We start from the raw sequence: 20,893 nt of genomic DNA, 5'->3' as shown, positions 1-20,893 counted from the left end.
GAAGTTACAGCACAGCACTAACAGGGACTTTTGGTAAAGGGCCTGGGCACTGTGTGAAGATCACCTAGATGCTCAGCTTTGGGAAAGGGGACTGAGTTAATTGTGAGCCTGGGTGAGTACCTCGACTCCAGAGGTAGCTTTAGCGGAACCCCTCTATACCCAACACCTGAAAATCAGAGGGCTGAAACACTTGGCCAGATAATGAATTCTCTTATCCGGTGGGAAAAGGCTGTAAAGATCAAACCACCTTTCCTATGGGTAAGCAAGAGTCTGTAGATCATGTAAAGGCAGCAGCTCCTGTGGGAAGGAAGGAAACAGGAAATTTACATTTGGAACGGGGATGCGAGTGAGAGTGAAGCTATCTTTAAACCAAAGGTGTCAGGTTATTTGGTTTGGTTTTTGAATTATCTGGAAGTTCCAAAGAAAGAACACTTCTCCCTGAGGATTTGATTGCAAAATTCTGACTTCAAACTTCTAAAAAGATCAAATGTTAAATCAGAAAACTCTATTTCTCTATGTAATAAGTAATAAGTAGAGAACGACTTTTGTTTGCTTATTTTATTTTGTTTAGGAAATAAGAGGATTAGATACCCTTGTGGTGAGTGGGGAAGGCAGGGACATTTGCACAGCATTTCTGGATACATTAGATCCAAATAATCAAATCAAAGACTCAGCTCAGAAAGTAATTAAAGATCTCCTCACCCACCTCTTTAATTTTGCAAATGAAGGCAGTGTAACTCAGAGGGGTTATGAACTTGCTCAAGGTCACACAACTGATCCTGATATCAAGGTCCAGGGAAAAGCCAAGACAGCTCATAGTTCTCACCAGCCCAGACCCAAGGGAGAAAAGAAACATCATAGTCCTTGGCCACGGCAGCATCATTTGCATCCCAAACATTCTTTACCCAAGACTTAATGAACTCAAAAAGAAATCCTGAGTTCCAAAGGGAGATAAAATCAGTCTGCGCCTGTTAAAAAAAAAAGCAAGCTAAAATGGAACAATAATTGAACTTGATATTAGGGGAAAGGTACAGCCATCTGCAGACTGAGAGAGGGGTGAAAAAAACAAAATGAAAATGCTAGTCTTGTCTTCAGACAATGATTATGACCATAGAACACTACCTATAAGTTCTGCATAGCTAATTTCTTTCCCAGTGGGGTTGATATTCTATGATAGATTGCATCAGCTATGTGATTGTTTTGGACCATAGAATATGTATACAGAATTGGCTTGTTGAGCCTTCTGGTGTCTTGAAGTGAAAATCATGTCTCTGGACATATCTCTCAGGCCTGAAGCCCTAGGCTACTGGAAAGAAAGATACCATGACCTATCCTTCCTCTGAAGCTTAGAAGTTGGAGAAAAATTCTAGTTCTTGGGAAGCTCTGCAAAGCTGGGTTCATTAAGCTGACGCCACAGGTTTTTGCAAAGCTCCTCAGCACAGTGTTTAACAAACCAGTGGCTCTAGGTTGACCTTTGGGGAAGGAACACAGCTCACAGTGAATCTTGGTAAGTGGAGGGGAGCATTGAATCCTCTGCCTGTATGTATCTATTTTAAGCCAATGAATTGAGATATGGCTTCTTGCTCCATCTCTGCCACATTCAAGTCCTGCTTGGCTAAACAATGCTCCTGGATGTGCACGTGTGCAGTGGGACGCAGCTTTTTCTAACCTCTCACAAAATCACGTAACCCCTTCACCAAACTGCTCGGTGGCTCTTCCGTGCCCTCATAGCCCTTCTAGTTTATTAGTTAGAGGAAGACAAGTGCCCAAGGGCTTTCATATTTTTAGGTCATTATGAAAAGAGGAAGGTTGGCAATGTGTTTGCCTTCTTGGAAGGAAAATAATAATGATGATTTATTCATTGGTTTCTATATGCTAGTTGATGTGCTGCATTCTTTCTCTTATCACATTTAATCCTTATACCAGGTCTGTGAGTTAGGGGCTATTATTATCCTCATTTTATAGAAGAGATATATTTATATTTTATATTTCTATAGAAGCACAAAGATGTTGAATAACTTGTTCAAGCTGATGAAGTAAGAAAGAGAACCTGGAGTTTAATTCTTGGCACTCAGATTCCAGAGCTAAAAGCTTTTTAGTGAGGGGATTATGTCTAGAGGGAATGTCCCTGATGCTGTAGTCTCTAAGGTTGCTAAAATAATCGCTAAAGAATTGCGCTCTCAGCAAGTAAAGCCAGGGGTTGATCAACAGGACCACTGTGACCCAGTTACATATTCTTAGTCCTTACAGCATCATCAAGCAGTTGCTGTTTTCCCCACTTTACAAGTGAAGAAACTGAGGTGTAGCAAGTTAGGAAACTTGTCCTGAGTTTTAAACTCAAGGCTACCTGCCCCAAAGCTTGAGCTCTTTTAAATTAACTGCAACTGCTGACCAGTTAGATTAACTAATTAATTAATAAGACAAAAACCTAACAGGCTGTAAGGTAAAAAAGTAATCAGATTTGTTCTATAGGTCCCCTCCCTTTTCAGGAACAGCTATACAATTGTATAATTTTATGCTTCCCCTGGGAGAGTGGGTGGAGCCCTGGCTCCCAGCCCGTGGTGGAAGGGTCTTGGCAGTATTTGTAAAGCAGTCTATGGGGGTGTAACTCAGGGTGGATCTGAAAAGCTGGTTTTTGGAAAGGGAACGAAACTGACAGTAAACCCATGTAAGTCTGAATAATGCTTCCAAATTTCTCCCTGGAACCCTGATTTCCAAATTTTCCATTCTGTTTTATAACCCAAGTCCAAACCACAGCAGTCCCATTAATGGATTCCAATGCAAACAACTGCTGGTGTATTCCTACTACACGCAGGTCTCTGCTGTTTGCCCTCACGTGCTATTTTATCTAATAGCTGAGAATGACAGTATCAATGGAGCATTGAGTTAAGGAGTCAGACTGTTCGAAGGCTTCATTCTTCATTATAATTGGTGAGATTTTCCATGGGACTAAGAGAAAATTGATTAACTCTCTGAGCCTCTATTTTCCTCCTCTGTAGAATGGGGGAGGCAGTTCCTGTTCCCATTTTACCACAGCAGGCATGCTGTGAGGGGACGTTGGTACATTTCCAACAAGGGGACAATGAGTGTGAAGAGAAAGGAAGGCCCCAGGTGGTCCGTAAACTCTTCCACCAGTCCCACACTATAAACAGCTGGTTTTATCAGAGGGATTCTTGGATGACAAGTAAGCACTTAAGTAAATATCAAGGGGAGTTTGGGCAACTGAGTTTTTGTAGATCCTCACGTCATTGTGTGATACTAGAGCCAATAATAAGCTGACATTTGGAAAAGGAATAACTCTTGAGTGTCAGACCAGGTATGTTTTAATGAATGTTATTTGTTTCCAAACATAAGCCACCATCCTTAGAAATTCAGTGAAAGATAACTGAATCTCCTCCCCAGTTATTAGCATCTTTCACCATGGGTCTTTCTGGAGAAAATGATAATGTGGGCAGCCCCTGACTGCAGCCTCTTTGGGACTGTTTCTTTAACACCTTTAAGTACTTGGGAATGTTAAGTGTGTTTTTGTTAATGTTGGAGATATGTGTCTGACAAATGGAATCTGAATTGAAGTTTTAGTGTGTAGGGGCAGAAAGCATTTAGAAAGGACAAAGGAAGGACAGATTAGACTAAAATACATACCAGTGGCTAGGAGTATGCAATGCAACCTAATCCAAAAGGAAACAGTGAGATGTAGCCTGCTGATTAAACAACTGAGCCAGCACTCCGTGTCAGCTGACTTGTCTTCCCAAAGCTTCCATGTTGGTGCAATTAGGAAAAGAATTGTCTAATCCCCATAACTCAAAATCTTGGAGCCAAGCTAAATTGGGTAAAGCTGTGTAAGATTTTCTGGTACTGACACTGACTACAAGCTGATATTTAGGGAAAAGTTAAGATCGAAAGCAAATATTCAAGTTAGTCAGAAAGACCATGAACTTCTGAAAACAAGCTCCAGGGTGCTGTAAACTGCTGCATTTCTAATTGGGTCCTCATGGAACATTTTCATCTCCGCCTCGTCTGAGCTTTCTGCATCAGAGAAGCCCCTTTTGATAACCCACTCACTTCTGCGTCCCTCATTGAAAAGGTGGCAACTAAGCTTAGAGAAGGATTCCCTAATCCAAATGCAATACTCAGGGGAATATTTTAAGTATTGCTCCATCATTCTCAAAACAAACCTAATTTCAACTAACTTGAATGTAGCTGAAATTTTGTTCCATGAGAGAATCTCTGTTTTCTATGATAATGGAAGCTCATTTCAAACAATTGTTTGGGATTTAACTTTTGCTCATAATTCCCAAAAGATACCAACTATTCAATGAGTATCTCAAAATAAAACTACTTTCATGACCAAATTATTATCCCCATTAGGAAGGCTACAATCAGAATGTCCTAGCATGTATTACGTGAACTCCATGCGACCTTCCTAAAATTTCTTATGCCTAAAACAGCATAAGAGAGAAAAGCACTTCCATGCTAACCTGTGTGTTCACTGGTTAACAAGGGTCTAAAGAGCAGGTGAGTCAGCTGCTCTATTTCCAAACTGGATTGGACATTTAGAGTCCTGCGGATATTAAAAATGATAATCAGGAAAAGCACACACAATTCTACTTTTATTTATAATTCCCATCTTTCCCAAAGAACTGTTATAAATTCTCTCCCAAAGGTGTTATATTCGTCCTTCTTTTGGTTCCTCTATTTGTGATGTGTACTGAGATGAAATATTTGTTGAGATTCAAAAACCCCATAAGATTTAACTTAAGCTTTCCCTGTCAGAGAGATTCTAAGAGCTAAAAGATGGGAAGCTGGTATTTGGGAACTAGATTAAAAAGAAAATCCAAATTAATCCCAAGGAGCAAGGCTCAATAGATAGTTATTTAGACATAGCATGTCCACCCTGCAAGCCTAGTTGCTCAGTTGACTGGACTGCCCCTATCTTAGCCTGAAGAGAAATAAGTTGTTTGCCCCATACCTGTCTTGAGAAATGTCAACCTCCAGACCTGAAAACTCCTTGTGATTTGGTTTATTTCTGTAGAGTTTATTATTATACACAGTGTTCTGGAAGTAATAGAAGAGTGCATTAGAAGCTCCTGCAAATGGAAATGAAATGTAAATTTAGATTGTAAATACATGACTGCAGTAAATAGATAGCAAGAAAAAGGATGAAGAGATTAGAAATTTGCCACATTTCTCTAACCCTAAAGGGATGTTTCTATAAATAGTTTAAAACTACTGAAGACGAAGCGGGAGGAGGAAGGAGAACAGAGGCAAACAGATTTTCTCCTAATCCTTTCCATTTGGAAAAATTAGAAATGGTTTTTCAATCAAATTTCCCCGAGCAGAGGAAGAAACCATGTCTGTTCCCAACACTATAGTTCCTGTGGGTAGGAGTCTCTAGAGTTGATTTTGAGGATGGCTCCTTGTTAGTGCCAAGTGCTGGTCATGCTCCTGTTGGGGGAAGGGGTTGAGCACGAAAATAAATCCAAGTGTGGAGGGACAAGAAGATCTCACAGCGCAGGATTTCTCCTGGATTTTCCGCATTGCCTTTTCACCTTTCCTGTCTTAGCATGACAAATTAGGTCCCAGATGAGCAGGCCCTCGCATTCAAGCCAGAAATTTTAAGGAGGAAGCCAGATTAACTTTACTAGGGAGACCTAGTAGACTCTGACTTTAAAGATTCTTTTAATCCAGCTGTTTTTAGGGAGAGCTCTGTAAAAGATGAAAGAAATGTTTTTTAAAAAAAAGTTAAAATTCTATGGGGTGAAAACAAAGATGTTAAATATTTGATTGGCAAGGAAACTGGAAAATCTGGACCATGTCTACAACTGCTAAAGGAGGCTTTGTGAAGGAGAAAATGAGCAGCCCAAGGAGACCCTGCCCTAAACTCCTCTGGCTAGTGAAATTCGGGCCATTCTCTGCCACAGCCTTGGACTGCTAGGAGGGCAGATCAGATGTCTTCCTCAGTGGGGAGAGGTGGGCCCTCGTTGGCAGTTTCTGTAAAGCCTTGTGCTGTGGTGTAACTCAGGGAGCCCAGAAGCTGGTATTTGGCCAAGGAACCAGGCTGACCATCAACCCAAGTAAGTATGACAGGGTGAAGCTACATGCAGCTGAGTACAGTCTTTTCCTTTCTAGACCATGTCCTGCAAGCTCTCCTTGAGGGACGTATACTCATTTTGCACAGTCCTTTGTAGAGAAACAGACCAGGAAAGACAGGAAAGCCCTCAAATTTCCACTTTTAAACACATCCCTGTAAAAACTGTCTTGCTTCCTTCCCCTTCTACAATCAGTTTCTAGTAAATCAGAATACGGTGAGTTGATATGCAATTTCAATGAAAAAAAAAAGCAGAGAAATAGTTACCCCAACAAGTGCAAAAAGTAGAAACTATCTGAGTACCAGCCAAGGGAAGATAATTAGGAAAGAAAAAAAAAGAAAGAAATGGATTACTGGAACCGTGATGGCAGCTTAGTCACAAAGAAAATGATAAAAAAATTAAAATTAAATGTTAAAAAACTTTAAAGATAGATATATATGTATATATATGTGTGTATATATATATGTGTATATATATGTGTATATATGTGTGTATATATATGTGTATATATATGTGTATATATATGTGTATATATGTGTGTATATATGTGTGTATATATATATGTGTATATATATGTGTATATATATATGTGTATATATATGTGTATATATATGTGTATATATATATGTATGTGTATATATATATATATCAGGGCTCTATTGCCCTCTGGAACCCCAGCACCCACCTACAGCAGCTGCCTTCTGGACTTATTAACAAATAACCTATAAACCTGTAGTTTAATGAAGAGTTGAGCAATCGAGACCATATTGACCCCCAGGACGCTTCTGCAAAGAGAAGCTTCTGTTCCTGTTTCTGTAAAGCCTTCTGTGGCTGTGAGAATAGTGGAGGTAGCAACTATAAACTGATATTTGGAGAAGGAACTCTCTTAACCGTGAATCCAAGTAAGTTTGAAGGGAGTGGGGGAAGGGGGTGTTCAAACACTTCTGATTTAAATTACTTGCCCCCTCCAAAACATTCCAGTTTAGGTTCCAAATCTATTGTTTGTGCTGGGGGGATATGGTGCCCATCAGAGGGATTAGAACTCCACTGTACAAAGACTAAATTACTTTCAGCCCAAAACATTCCTATCATCCATCTTAAACAAGATTATTGGTGCAAGGAGAAAAACCGAATACAGAATCCTGAGGGATCCAGCTAAGGGTCAGGAAATGTTTGCCGAAAACATAAAGAGGAAATTGGCATATTGTGACTATGCAAATGCAGTAGACCAAATATAAATTGTCCTGACTTAGATACTAACACTCCTCTTAAATTTATCGCCTGAAATAATGGGACCCTGCAATTTCATTAACTAATGCTGAAAATTCTATAAGCAGGCTCCTTTTCTTCTTTTACCTTCACTTTATCTCTCTGAAAAGAACTGTTCTCAATCCCCAGTCTGGTAACTGAGGTCCCATGGGTGGAACTGTCTGGTTAACTCAGGCAGAGCATTTAACCCCACTTTTTCCTTGGTTACCAAAATAATGGATTCAGCCTCCACTTTACTTAGTTCACCTGAGAAGGGGAAAATTCATCTGTCCTCTGAGTCGTGAGAATAGAGCAGTACATTCTCTCCTTCAAATATACACCCACCCTTCCCTAATAGTAATGTGTGAGTACTTAGAAAAGTTTTTAAATGTTAGATATAAAAGCAAGGCACTGTGGTTGCTAATGGCACTTCTTGAAAATCTGTGCTGCTGATGGACTTCTGAAAGTGGTGCTTATAAACTAAGGCTGGAGAAGACTGACTTGTAAAATTCAGATAAAATGAAAATGGGAAAAGCTTATCAAAGGGCCCCAGTCTCCTAAGTGCCCTGATGTTGAGTAAAGGCCAAATGCCCCAGTTTTACTTACTCAGATCTGCTTTCTATGATTAAGAAGAGATGCACACTAGAGAGAGGCACTTTGAAAAACACAGCCCAGGCAAAATTCTTAAAAAGACTGGCTCTGGTGGCGGGGCAGGTGGTAAAGGACTCAGTGACACCGTGCATGCAGCATTGAGAGAGTTAATGCAGACTTGCTAACAGACAGCTTGGAATGTTCTGGGATAGGCCCTGCCTGAAGAACATGCAGTGTGGTTAGCCATCAAGTTCCCATGTGCAGAAGTGCCTTGCTCAGCAGGGGCAAAATCAGCACGTCTGTGGCAACAGCAACAATGAATAATATATGATGTTAAATCCCAGGCGTTCGGCAGTCTCCACTGAGGTCTTAACAAATTGAAGCTTCAAGGGGATTCATATGAACATCCCAGGAGACTCAAGGACTCAGTCGCTTTTCAGAGGGTGGGCAGCCAAGGCTAGGGACCAGACAGTAGGCTTTTTTCTTTGGTTTCTTACCGGAAACACACTAGGGCGGGGCTCTGCGGTGGGTTTCCCAGAATGCAGAGAAGCTAGGAGCCCCTCTCAGCACTTGGTCAGCCTCTTAGGGGACTGCGAACTGTAACAACTCCTACCCTTTAAAACATTGACGAGGTCAGGGAGTTTGACAGCCTAACCAGGCAAAGAAAATACCTGTGAAAGGCTAGCATTCTTCCAGAGCTCTGGACAGTCGTTGTATGCCAGATTTTCCACGCAGTGGACTCTTTAGCTGCAGGAACTACATGGCAAGGCTGGAGTCCAAGGAACCCGTGATTAAATTCTGTTTTCCTGCAGTAAGTGGAACACAGAGATTACTGTCACAGCAACACTTTGGTGCCTGTCTGTTTGAGGGCCTCAGCTGAGGGCAGGCATGTGGTTTTGCTTATGTCCTGTGGAGGCTGAAGAGAGGGTGGGAAGCTCTTTAGACAGGGAATACTGTGAAATAGTGAAGAGATGGGAAGGGTTATTTGAATCCCCGACTGCTGTCCTTTAAAAAAATGGATACGTCTTCTTAGCTAAATAATAGCCTTTTTCTCTCACCCTTTTTATGATAGTAAGCAAGCTAAAACTTTAACCCTTTGTAATAAGTGGTTGCTTGAAGACATGACTAAACAGGCTAGCATAAATTCAGTCCAAAAAAAGTCTGAGTTAAGAAAACTAAATTCAATTAAAGAGGTATCTGTTTTTCATACCCTTGGGGGACAGGGTTTGATCATCACCACATTATGAAACTGCCTGGATTTTGCTCTTCACATTTTTTGTGACATCCAGACACAACCAGGGTGACTCCCAGGATTCCTGTGGTTGTGTCTGTTGGCAACAGAAGCATTGTTTGGTCAAGGGATGAAATTTACAGGAACCCCAAGTAAATGTGCAAAAGCCTGCCTCTTAACAGAGACCTCACTTAACCCTACCACTGTGGCCACTGGGCCGCTCTGTGAGGTCGGAACACCTCAGGTGAGACTGTGGAGTAACCAGATGTCCTGGTTTTCCTGGGATTCAGGGGTTTTCCAGGACAAAGGTCTTTCTTTGCTAAGCCCAGAATGATCCCCAGGATAGTTAATCACCATAACAAGGCACAGATAAAAACTTTTTTCTGTGAGCTACTACTTACATTTCACCAAATTCAAGACTGACAAAAAAGCTACATTGTGTGAAAGCTCAGTTAAATGTGCCCATCATTTTTATTTCTTATGCTAGGGCATGAAGGGAAGCTCAGGAGATACTGTTTCATGAGGCTACAGTCGAAACCTCATCTAATTCTAGTCAGTCTCCAAAAAGCTGAACACTCTCCTCTTGTCTCCTTGTAATCAATTCATTGTCATCAGAAATGTGTGACACCTCAAGGGGAGGGGAGGACGTGTCTTGAAAACTGATCAGAGAAATTGTCCTGAAAATGATGCTGTAAAATGGAAATGAGACCTTTAGAAAGAGAGATGCTGAACATGAGAAATCAGTAAGCCTCAAGACAAAAACCAGAGGAAATGGAGAGAGACGAGAGGCAGGAATCCGGACCTGGGGGAACGCGGCAGGTCAGTGTCCCAGTACTAGAGGTGGAAATGGTCTTCCGACCTTTGGTGGGAAGAAACTGAGCCTCACAGATCCAGGCCCCTTTGAGTGAGTTTATTCTCCCCAGAATAAAAAGAGGAGGAGGTCTGTGAGCTTCAGAAGTCCCCCTAGGGTTCTTGTAAAGGCCTGAAGTGCAGTGCTAATGCTGGTGGTGCTGGCTATGGAAAGCTGACATTTGGACAAGGGACCATCTTGACTATCCATCCAAGTAAGTGTAACAAGACACAGCAGTATACTGGAAATTCTGGAATTTCACCCCAGTGTTAGGTTTTAAAGAACCAGATATTGCTTAAAGTTAAGTGGTGTCCTCTGAGGTCCTTTCTCTTCTTTAATCTCAATATTCACAGGTTTCCTTTTGGACCCTGAGTTGTTAGGTCTGTCTCCCTGCTGCGTGTACAGCTGACCTTGACCCTGGAAAGTCAGAATCTTTCCTGCTTTCAGTGTCTTCTCTGGAGGTGATGCCCTAACTTTTTTGAGGGAGCGGTCATCCTTTCCAAATGACTCCCTTGGGTAACCTGTTCTAATGTTTAGTAGCATTCCCTGTCAGAAAGTCTTTTCTTACATCAATCTTAAATTATTCTTGGTATAGCCGAGGTCATTTCCACCAGCATCATCCACAATAAAGAGGAAAATTTAGAGCGGAGTTTGAATAGGTATGTGGTATTTTGTTCAGAATGGGTTTTAAATGAAAGCGGAGAGGGAAAAAATGAAAACTGAATGGGAATCTGAGGTCTTATTTCAAATCCCTCTACGTTTCCTGTCTGTCGTCTCGTTTTGCGTCTATAGATGCAAAACTACAGAGAGAAAGAGGGGGAGAGAAAGGATAGACAGAAATAAACATCCACTGTGTCCATTCCCTGTCACTGAAACCACCAGGCAAGGGATTACAATTAATTCCAAAGAGCTTCAGATACACGGCTTAATACCTTTCTCCTCGTGGTGATTTGTATCCTGGCTGATAATTAGAGCAGATAGAAAGATTTGGCTTTGGTGTGTTTGCCGCTGCACCCCGCTGGGAGGAGACAGAAACTTGACTGTTTTTTAAGATTCATAAAGTTCCTTCTGTCAGTCGTTGTAAAACTCCCTGAAGCAGGGAGATGTGTGACAGCTATGAGAAGCTGATATTTGGAAAGGAGACACGACTAACCGTGAAGCCAAGCAAGCTGGAAAGACCTAAACTCACAGTGTTCCTTATGTACTTTTGCTCCCTTCCCTGTTTCAGGCCTTTTGGCTCTTTCTTGTAGGGATTCTAAGGGAGTCAAATGGAAATGGGTTAAAGAGAGTCTGAAGCCCCGTGGGTGCTCAGAAATGATAAATGAAAGGAATAAGAGATAGAAAGGGAAACAAAGTTGAAAAGCAGGAATATGTCTTTCACTGCAGCTTGATAAGACTGAGATGTGAAGTGGGTGTCAGAGAAGGGCGTCATCACTCCAGTTGCTATTGCAGAACACTCTGTTTTCCTAGGATCTCTATCAAGGGCAGTGTCCTCTTATGCCAAAGGGATGAGTCAAGTCCCTATATTTCTGGAGTAGCTGCCCTTGTGCAGGCATAGTTGGTCAGGCAGATAGCACAATCCCAGTTCAGTGTGTATGGAGGAGGCCACCTGACATTGCCACCTGTATCTGCTCCATTCAGTGGCAGCATAAATCCATACCAGGTGGGTGTGGATTTGGAATATGCCAGTGCCACTACAAGGCTGAATACTGAGTTGCTGTGATCATCTTGAATGTGTGAGATGCCTCCATGTGAAGTCTGGTTCTAATGAGCAGGGTGCAGGTTGGACCAATATTGCCCATTTTCTGTTGAATTTCTCCAAGCCCAGTAGTGTGGGAGCCAACATTGACAGATTGACATTTGAGCTAGGGATCCTATTGACTGAAATATGCCAAAGGGATCTGAAAGGTCAAAACTGCCTTCAGAGCTCAGCCTTTGTCGTTAGCTCTCTGGCAGTTGTCATTTCAGCAAAATGCATCCACTTAGAAAGCGCAGCTCTTCATTAGGCAGACAAATGAGAACAACATATTGACCAGAGATAAGGAGTTGGGAGCCCAGATCTCAGCCTCTGAGAGCCTGGCATTTCCAATTCTTTAATCACGTGAGCCGGTGAGCATATGTTGTCGCAGAGAAAGCAGATCAACGGTGTCTGAGGACCTGGTGTCACCAAGCTAGGGCTTAGAGATGGAAATGAGATGCAGATGGAGATGTTGTGTGAATTGGGGAATAATAGAGAAGGGAGGAGGAGACAGGGAGTTCAATGATGCTTTTTAAAACCGGCAGCATGTGAGAAATTGTAATGACACAAAGGTGAAAAAGTATGTATTGCATATAATCCTAGCAAGTTTCCTACCATTCCCAACAGAATCTGGCCTCCCTACAGATCCTGTAGGTAATGCTGAATCATACCTGAGATGCCTTTTGAAATGGCGTCAAGACTGGGCTCTAAAATCTTTAAGAGGCACCTGTCAGTTATTGTAAAGGTTTGGATGGCTGTGTGACAACCTCCTACGACAAGATGATGTTTGGGCCAGGGACAAGCTTATCAGTCAGTCCAAGTAAGTCTCCTGGGATGTTGCCTGTGGAGTGCGGTGGGGCTAACAGTCTCATACATTAGGGCTTAAGTGACTGTGCAGACGGTATCGTGGTTGAGGACACAAAATTAAGAGAATCAAGATACATTGACTCTGATCAGAAAAAAAAAGGTCACGGAATAGCAAATATAAGTTTAGTCCTTAAAAGGTAGCACAGATAACATGGGAATTGAATGTGGCAATTTGAAAAACAACCTGTGGTCTATCAGCACATTCTCACTGCACATGAGGGATAAACAGGGGTGGGGGAATAAGCAATGGACATTGCATGATAGGGGTGCTAGGGAAATGAGGCAGGTCAGAAAGAAGCAAGGTGATCAGAGCCTCATACGGGGTTAATCTAGAGAAGATGAATTGTTCTGTAAGTTTCACAAAGAAATAAAGTCCAAAGATGTAATAAGGAGTCCTGATTAAAAACCACTTCAGAATCATATGATCATTAGCAGAGAAATTAAGTCTTAAAAGAAAAAGAATTCTTTAAATGCCCGAGCATAAAACAAATGGACCTACACCTTTAATTAGACAGCAAGCAGCACAAGATGCACGTTAGCCTTCCTTTTAATTCCCTCTCAAGAGGAATCAGTCCCTCCAGCTGCACATGGTCACAGCTGCTCTAAGCCCTGGAGATCCTTCCCAGTAATACCCTTGCTCCTGTGCCTGCACAGGGAAAGGAGATGCCTGCCTGCCTGCCTGCCTACCGGTCTGCTTTTGGTCCGCCGCTTGGTGGGGCCCAGGTGTAACCTCTGGCTGTCTCTTCTGCCTGGTTTTTGTTGAGCTTCCTATCACAGTGGAACACTGGCAACCAGTTCTATTTTGGGACAGGGACAAGTTTGACAGTCTTTCCAAGTAAGTCAAAGAAAATTTTCCATCACCATTGTGTTGAGCAAACCCTTTAAACTGCAGAAAGAGCTGTCAAAGTCTGCTACTCTATTTCTCTGCTTCTAGGTATAACTTTATCTGGACCAGAGTAAAGAGGCCCCCCCCACCCACCCCGAGAATGATTTATGCTTGGACAGGTCTTTATTTCATTCCTTGAACTATCTATCTATCTATGTATCTATCTATCATCTATCTCAGAAATAGTTGTTAACAGTTAATTCTGTGCCTCACCCAAATTGTCATTAACTAAATGCAGATGTGCTGCCACACTGATAAACTTCACTGGAAAAAAAAAGAAAAAAAAACAAACCCAGAGAATGTTCCTTGAACATTCCTGAAGTGGGGGGGGGGAGGTGCAGGCGATGTCACTTGCAGTGACCGCTGGCCTCTCTAGCTCACCCCCACATCTGTGCCAACCAGAGAAGCTGGGCCCTTTGTGGCACAGGCCTCAGGAGCAGAGAATGGAGGGACATTCTCAACTGAGAGGAGAGGGACTAGGAGGCTAGAAGGGAAATGAGGTGACTTTACAGAAAACCAAATATGGGATGGTGTAAAAGGATGAGAAAGATGGCAGGGGGTCCACACGCGCCCTTGTATTTAGACCTGGAGGATGCACTGATAGATACCACCTGGAGAGAGAAAGAGGCTTTCTGTTTCTCTCTGAAGAAAAACGTGGCAGAAAAATCAAAACAGATCGCACATGTCAAGCCTCTCCTAATTACAGCCTTTCATTCCGGTTTATCTCAGCTGTTCCAGCAGGAAATGGTAGGAAAGGGTCATTGGTGCCTTTGATGTTGTGGAAGCATTGTAGGAAGGAGATTTGCAAGAAATGGGGCAGGGGCTTGCAGTAGAGTTTGGAGAGTTTAGAATGATGGTTTTTGCAATGACTTAGAACACTGTGTATCTAACTTTGGAAATGAGAAATTAACCTTTGGGACTGGAACAAGACTCACCATCATACCCAGTAAGTTCTTCATCCTTGGTCAGGAAGTCAGCCTGTATAAGATTCTGGGGGTCATAGTAAACAGGCAGGCTTAGAGAATTTTCATCTGTCCTGGTTCATAACTAGCAGAGACAGGTGGCAGCCAAATATCTGAGTTTTCCAGGGGAACTCCAGTCCTGACTATTTAATTCAAAACTAGAAAATATGATCCACAATTCTGTTTTTGCTGCTGCCATCAAGTGCTAATATGGCATGTGAAGAGAATTCAGGCAGAATGACTGCATCTTCACTTTTATCTTGTGTGATAATTTTAGCTTTGAGTACTGCAAGTGTTTGGGAGAAATGGTAGAAACACAGAATATCAAAGAGACAAGCAAACCAAGAGACCTAGAGAGGCAGGCAGACGGAACGTCAGCCAGTATAATTTTACAAAACTAATTCAGTGTTGTGTCTCTCTCTGCAAATGGCAAGGTATCAGGAAAGGTGCTAAGAGCTAGTGCTCTGGGTGGGGCAGGATTATCTAAATAGAAGACTAAGCACTGATCTCAGGGGGAAAGTTTAAACTTGGAAATCTCTGGGTTTGGTTTTTTCCTTTTTTCCAATGAAGTTTATCAGTGCGGCAGCACATCTGCATTTAGTTAATGACAATTTGGGTATTTGGGTGAGGCACAGAATTAACTGTTAAAAACAACTATTTCTGAGATAGATAAATGATAGAGAGAGAGACAGAAAGAGAGATACTGGATATATATACACAGGGTAGAAGAATGTGAGAAACATAGGCAAATATTCTTTTGCACCTGCAATTAAAAGCTGTGGAAAATTTGAATATGTACACTTTGTAACCAAAGACAACCACAGAAAATGGAATGGAAAGCAGCTTGCAAGAGCGAGAACTGAAGTATGGAACCTTTCTGTCTTAACCACTCAGTTGCCTAGAAGAATCTTTGTTCTATTTTGCTGCATTAGAAATTAAACGCATGAGTATTGAGGATCTGGGTAGGTCAGACTTTTATAGTGACAATTACATTACAAAGCACCTCTCAGCTAGGTTGGATAAAGCACCTTTAAACATCAAAGTCTTTTTCTTCTTTCTGGATAAGATAGAAAAATGGTCTCTCCTCACTCTGTATCTAAGGACAGAGGGCTCAGAGAGTTCCAGACTTACAAAGTGAGACTGCAGCAGAGCTGAGCCATGGGACCTGGAGGGACCCAGTGACGGTCAGTCTGTGCTATAGTAGCCACAACCGTTCAGGGAACGGTCCCCAGGTGAGAACCTAAGACACGCAGGGAAAATCCCACTGCTACTAAGAGCAACTCAGCATAAGAAAGCCTTACCCAGCAAGGGACAGTCAGAGGGGCTCTAAACCAGAGCCCCAAATATTTGAAAACTTTATGTGGAAGCCAGCTATAACAAGTTCGTTTTCCAAGCCGTGCTTCCAGAAGCTGTTAGTGGTTGGTAGTTGCTAAGGGTTTTGAAACTAGAGGACATCACAGCAGAGTGGAATTATTTGGAACAAGAGGCTATGATTAGAATTAATGAGATGAAAGAAAATTCTGGCTAGAGGACTAGAAAAATCCTGAAAGAAAAGATACAGTAAACCTTGGGGGAGTTGTAGCATTTATCCTAGTCCAAGCAGCAAAGGGCAGACAGAGCCAAATTCCTATAAACAGTCAGCCTTTTTACTTTTACAAGTTTCTGCAATTATTACAATGTCTTCAGCTTCTTGGGCAAATATCAACAGGTCCTAAATGCAAAGTGGAACAGTCCTCTGTTTCCAGAACCAAGTAACTTAGCCCCACCCCACACACCACCCATGCTCAACCACTGTTTTTGTAGAGGAGTTTGATGCTGTGTGGACTATGGAAACAAGCTGGTCTTTGGCGCAGGAACCATTCTGAGAGTCAAGCCTTGTGAGTATAAAACACACTCAAGTCCCAACCTGGGTTTCATTGCATATTAAATAAACTTTTTCTGGCTGAGAAGTATTTGATTCTAAAGAAAGGAAAAGTGAAACTCCAGGTGCAACATAAGCATTTCATTAGTGTGATTCATTAAGAATTTCCATGTGTTTCCTTTGAGAGCGTTAATCACATCCATTCACTGGTGAGACCCACAGTTTTAAAATTGAGTTAAATTTGAAAAAAAAATTGTCAGCATCTCTGTGGACCACAGTGCTTGCTGTTTGGGTGTCTAGACTTCCAAAATGGAAGCTCAATCTGTAGTTTCGAGCTTGGAGATTTATCCTGAGCCTGTGACTTAGAGATGTGTAAGAAAAGCTGCACACTGCTGGGCTTTGTAGGGCATTTGTGGGATCAGTGTCATGAAAAAGCCTGGGTAGACAGGTTGGTGAGGAGACACTGGTGACAGGTGTCTGCCCTGTTTCTGTAAAGCTGCTGACAGCCGTGAGAAGAAAAGCAGCGGAGACAAGCTGACTTTTGGGACCGGGACTCGTTTAGCAGTTAGGCCCAGTAAGTCTGAGCAGAAAGTAAGATCTTTATGCCTTTTCCTATTATTTGTTCTAGCCTGACATTTGAGTTGTCCTCCTTTGGATTCCAGATCAACAAACCATAGTGTCTTTTCAAACTCCTTTTAATATTTGTGGCTAAGGGCCCTCCATTCTTCCCATCTCTCCTACATGAGGGTCTTGTGGCCAGGTCCACATTCATAAAAAAGCTAACGGTGATACAGTTGGTTGGCAGTGTGTCAAGAAACTGCAGTCATCATCTCCAGGGCCCTTACTCTGGTTATGTGTGTTTCAAGCTTTTATGCCAGCAACAGAGGAGAGGGAGAAGTGACCAGTAGCAATGACCAGGGCTATTAGCTGTACCTGGTGTCTGTGGGTTTCAGAGCAGCTGTGGAGGTTCTGGGAGGTTCAGAGCATGAGTTTTTCTGGCAGAGGGGTTTATGTGAAGGGTTGGCCCAGAGTGTGTATTCAGGAGGAGGTGCTGACAGACTCACCTTTGGCAAAGGGACTCATCTAATCGTCCAGCCCTGTAAGTGCTTTTGCCTGGGAGGTGGGGTTCAAAATGCAGTCCTCATGGGGACATTTCTAAACCCTGGCTTATGTGCTTCTGGTGCCACTACCATTGTTGGCACTATCCTAAGTGCATGGGAGGTTCTGAGCCACGTAGAGAAGGAGGTGATGCAGTTTATGCTTTGGAGGACTCCTGAGATCTGCCCTTTGGCAACTGTATTTGAGTAGCAGTCCATCATTGGAAAATGTGGATGCCAGCAGACAAAAGATATGAGCTTAGGATGGGTCACGAACAAATGGAGGCCACTTTGCCAGCAGCACCTTTGCAACGAAAATTGCTTTCATAGGAAATGTGGAAATGGCTGTGTAGATAGAGATTTGGCCATTTCTCCTTTTCTGTCTTTATACCCTCTTCTCTGCCTGACTTAGGGACCGCAAATTAGAGCAGTTATTAATCATTTGATTTCTCGGCCCCATCACTCATCAAGTATGACAAGAGGGATTCATTAAGATAAAACCCAGAAACAGAAAGGACAAAGAATTCAATTCTCAATGTCTTCAGAGTTGAGCTTGACAACTCCTCAGCCTTAACCATCTAGTCAGCACCCCATGATCAACTGAGGTCAAAGAGGGCAACCAGCAGGTAATGTTAGTCAAGTGAGTGTCTGGCCAGAGCCCTGCTGCCCTCATAGGAATTAATACTGTGGAATCTGGGAAAGGGAAATGAATATGTGAGGGCTCACCCAGGCTGCCCATCTGGGAGAGATCATGGGGAGAGTTCTGGTGAGGGAGCGAACACCAGATGGAAAGTCAAGCAGCAGGTTTCTGTTATGAATCTTCTCACAGTGTAAATACCGGCACTGCCGGTAAACTCACCTTTGGGACTGGAACAAGACTTCAGGTCACGCTTGGTAGGTAACAGAAACCGTGAGGTAACTTAACTGTGTGTTCCTTTAAAACAAGGGATACTGCAGAGGGGATATCCTGGTTGGATGTAGTCCTTCCTTCCTTCCAGTGGGAGGTGATCTCACTGAGGATACATATCTGCATTCAGTCAGTTCTTGTGCTATTTTTATACCTGTTACGGAGGCTTTCCTTTCCACCTGTGAAAACAGAACCTCTCTGCTCCAAGCTTCTTCAGTCTTTATTACCCTGTGTATTTCCTTTAGAACAGTGGTTTGGGAATTAATTTATCATCAGGACTTTGTCTCTGATGATATCACTCTGGGCAACAGCATGAAAGGGCTCTCAAATAGAGAACAGAGAGTCCTGAATACTCGGATAACTTTTCCAGAGTGATATGTGTTATGCGTAATGGGATGAAGAGGGCTAGAATGACCTTCCAATGACTGTTTTGGAGACACACTAAGGAAACTTGCTTAACATCCTATACCCTTAACTTGTTAGAACATTGGTGCAGTAAAAGCAAAACCTTGACCCTCTAAGGACATAAACAAATGCCAACTCCTCTCCCCCAAAGCACTGCCATGTTTCATTATGTGCAATTATGAAACAAATACATGATAATTTATATGAAATTACATAGATGAGTAGTTTGAGTATTTTGACCCATGAGTAAGATGCAAATTGTAGAAGTTCTCATGCAGTTCTTCATACAAAGTGGTCCCTAAAGACAAATAGCGTACCTGGGCATAATTTGTTTGCAGTGTTGGTTTATGCACCATTTGGGGACCTGTTTGAAAGCTGATTATGTCCCAGTGTGCCAATTTGGGGTCTCAATTAACTGCTCAGTGCACTGATAAGTGCCCATATTTACAGTCTAGAAGCATGACAAAATGACCCCATTTCTGTAGGAAAAGGAGAATGGAACTTTGTGTGGTGTGGTACTTGTCAGTGCTGCTCCCCCTTGTCCCTGCCATGCTGGGAGGTGGCTGCAAGTTTTCCCCAGGAGGTTTTTGTTAGAGCATGTATTACTGTGACAATAACAATGACATACACTTTGGAGCAGGGACCAGACTGACAGTAAAACCAAGTAAGTTGGGGGAATGGGTCAATCTTAAAAGCTGACCTGAGTGAGCGATGGTGCTGTTCTGGGCAGTTTCTGTGGGGTTAAGACACTGCCACTCCCAAGAGTATCTAAGTACCTGGTTTCTTTGTGCCTGAGACCCTGAGCTGGTTGGAAGTCTGTTAGTTGATGAATTCTGGCAATCCTAAGGATAAGGTCAAGAAGAAGTAGAAAATTTCACTGGTTTCTTCATTGGCTCTGGATATATAAAAATGCTAAATATAAGTCGGGTGCGGTGGCTCACTCCTGTAATCCCAGCACTTTCGGAGGCTGAGGTGGGCAGATCATGAGGTCAAGAGATGGAGACCATCCTGGCCAACATGGTGAAACCCCATCTCTACTAAAAATACAAAAAATTAGCTGGGCATGGTGGCACGCACCGGTAGTCCCAGCTACTCAGGAGGCTGAGGCAGGAGAATCACTTGAACCTGGAAGGCGGAGGTTGCCATGAGCTGAGATCGTGCCACTGCACTCCAGCCTGGCGACAGAGCGAGACTACATCTCAAAAAAAGACAGAAAAAGAAATATTGCTGAGAAAGTGGCATGGTGCTCCTGGTCCCTAAAGTAGCCCCTGGGACCTAGATGTTGACCTCCTGTGCTGGGTGGGATGGTTCTGCCCAACCTTGCTATTGTCCTCTTATGCCTCTGGCACAAGCATTCTGTCAGAACCCAGTGTCCTAGGAACAAAACAGGGGATTTAAGATCAAGTTCAGATCTATCTGCACAGCCAGCTGTTAATTTTAGAGAACTGTCCTGACCTTGCAAAGGAACTGGAAACACAGGCTGCAAGGTGGGGAGACTTCCACTAGAGGGGAAGGTGATCTCACTTGCTCAATCTTCCCCTCCATCCTTCCCACCTGTTGATTATTGTAAAGCCCCATAGGACTGTGTGAATTATGGAGGAAGCCAAGGAAATCTCATCTTTGGAAAAGGCACTAAACTCTCTGTTAAACCAAGTAAGTGTTGGGTATTCAAAGTCCTGATTTATCATCAGTACTTTGTCACTCTGGGCAACAGCATGAAAGGGCTCTCGAATAGAGAACAGAGAGTCCTGAATACTCGGCTAACTTTTCCAGAGTGATATGTGTTATGCGTAATGGGATGAAGTGGGCTAGAATGACCTTCCAGTGACTGTTTTGGAGACACACTAAGGAAACTTGCTTAACATCCTATACCCTTAACTTGTTAGAACATTGGTGCAGTAAAAGCAAAGGCAGTAAGTGCAACTAAAGTACAATGCAGAGTGAGTGAGAAGAGACTTACCAACTCCTTTCTCTGTGATATCTTCCCCCCACCTTCACCCTTGAACCCCACACAATTGTTTCTGTCCATGCCCCTGGCCGTTCCCAGTCCAGACCAGCACGTCCTTCTGCTGGACATAGGAAAACTCCAGACTTCATAACATGTCACAGGCCCCTTCCCTCAGATGGCAGATCTCAATATTGATCACCCACATCACTATGG

At 42.8% G+C, this 20,893-nt stretch overlaps 1 long non-coding RNA gene and 8 gene segments (V, D, J or C); 8 read left to right on the top strand and 1 right to left on the bottom strand.

The window, feature by feature from the left end:
• Positions 1 to 6,153, top strand: part of LOC101176608 — a 472,474-nt gene extending 466,321 nt beyond the window's left edge. Inside the window, 1 exon segment of the V gene segment in view lies at positions 6,023 to 6,153. Within this exon segment, the coding sequence occupies positions 6,023 to 6,062 (40 nt within the window).
• LOC115832517 overlaps positions 1 to 6,881 on the bottom strand; it is a 106,759-nt gene extending 99,878 nt beyond the window's left edge. The window contains exons 1-2 of the long non-coding RNA XR_004028032.1: positions 6,775 to 6,881; positions 4,970 to 5,087 (exon numbers count right to left, since the gene is read on the bottom strand). This is a non-coding gene — a long non-coding RNA (uncharacterized LOC115832517). The remainder of the gene's footprint in view (positions 1 to 4,969; positions 5,088 to 6,774) is intronic.
• The window catches only part of LOC101179325, a 406,822-nt gene extending 399,828 nt beyond the window's left edge, over positions 1 to 6,994 (top strand). The window contains 1 exon segment of the V gene segment in view: positions 6,928 to 6,994. Within this exon segment, the coding sequence occupies positions 6,928 to 6,929 (2 nt within the window).
• The window catches only part of LOC101179288, a 405,302-nt gene extending 386,985 nt beyond the window's left edge, over positions 1 to 18,317 (top strand). Inside the window, 1 exon segment of the V gene segment in view lies at positions 18,250 to 18,317. Coding sequence covers positions 18,250 to 18,273 — 24 coding nt within the window.
• LOC101175986 overlaps positions 1 to 20,382 on the top strand; it is a 711,545-nt gene extending 691,163 nt beyond the window's left edge. The window contains 1 exon segment of the V gene segment in view: positions 20,313 to 20,382. Coding sequence covers positions 20,313 to 20,368 — 56 coding nt within the window.
• Positions 1 to 20,893, top strand: part of LOC101176513 — a 651,183-nt gene that overhangs the window by 576,213 nt on the left and 54,077 nt on the right. Inside the window, 1 exon segment of the C gene segment in view lies at positions 10,153 to 10,223. Within this exon segment, the coding sequence occupies positions 10,153 to 10,223 (71 nt within the window).
• Positions 1 to 20,893, top strand: part of LOC101179412 — a 494,982-nt gene that overhangs the window by 451,365 nt on the left and 22,724 nt on the right.
• LOC115832515 overlaps positions 1 to 20,893 on the top strand; it is a 335,749-nt gene that overhangs the window by 296,286 nt on the left and 18,570 nt on the right.
• Positions 1 to 20,893, top strand: part of LOC101179644 — a 632,337-nt gene that overhangs the window by 605,101 nt on the left and 6,343 nt on the right.

Source organism: Nomascus leucogenys, chromosome 22a (genome assembly GCF_006542625.1).
Source record: "Nomascus leucogenys isolate Asia chromosome 22a, Asia_NLE_v1, whole genome shotgun sequence".
NCBI classification, from domain to species: domain Eukaryota; kingdom Metazoa; phylum Chordata; class Mammalia; order Primates; family Hylobatidae; genus Nomascus; species Nomascus leucogenys.
This window is presented reverse-complemented; position numbering and strand designations above follow the sequence as displayed.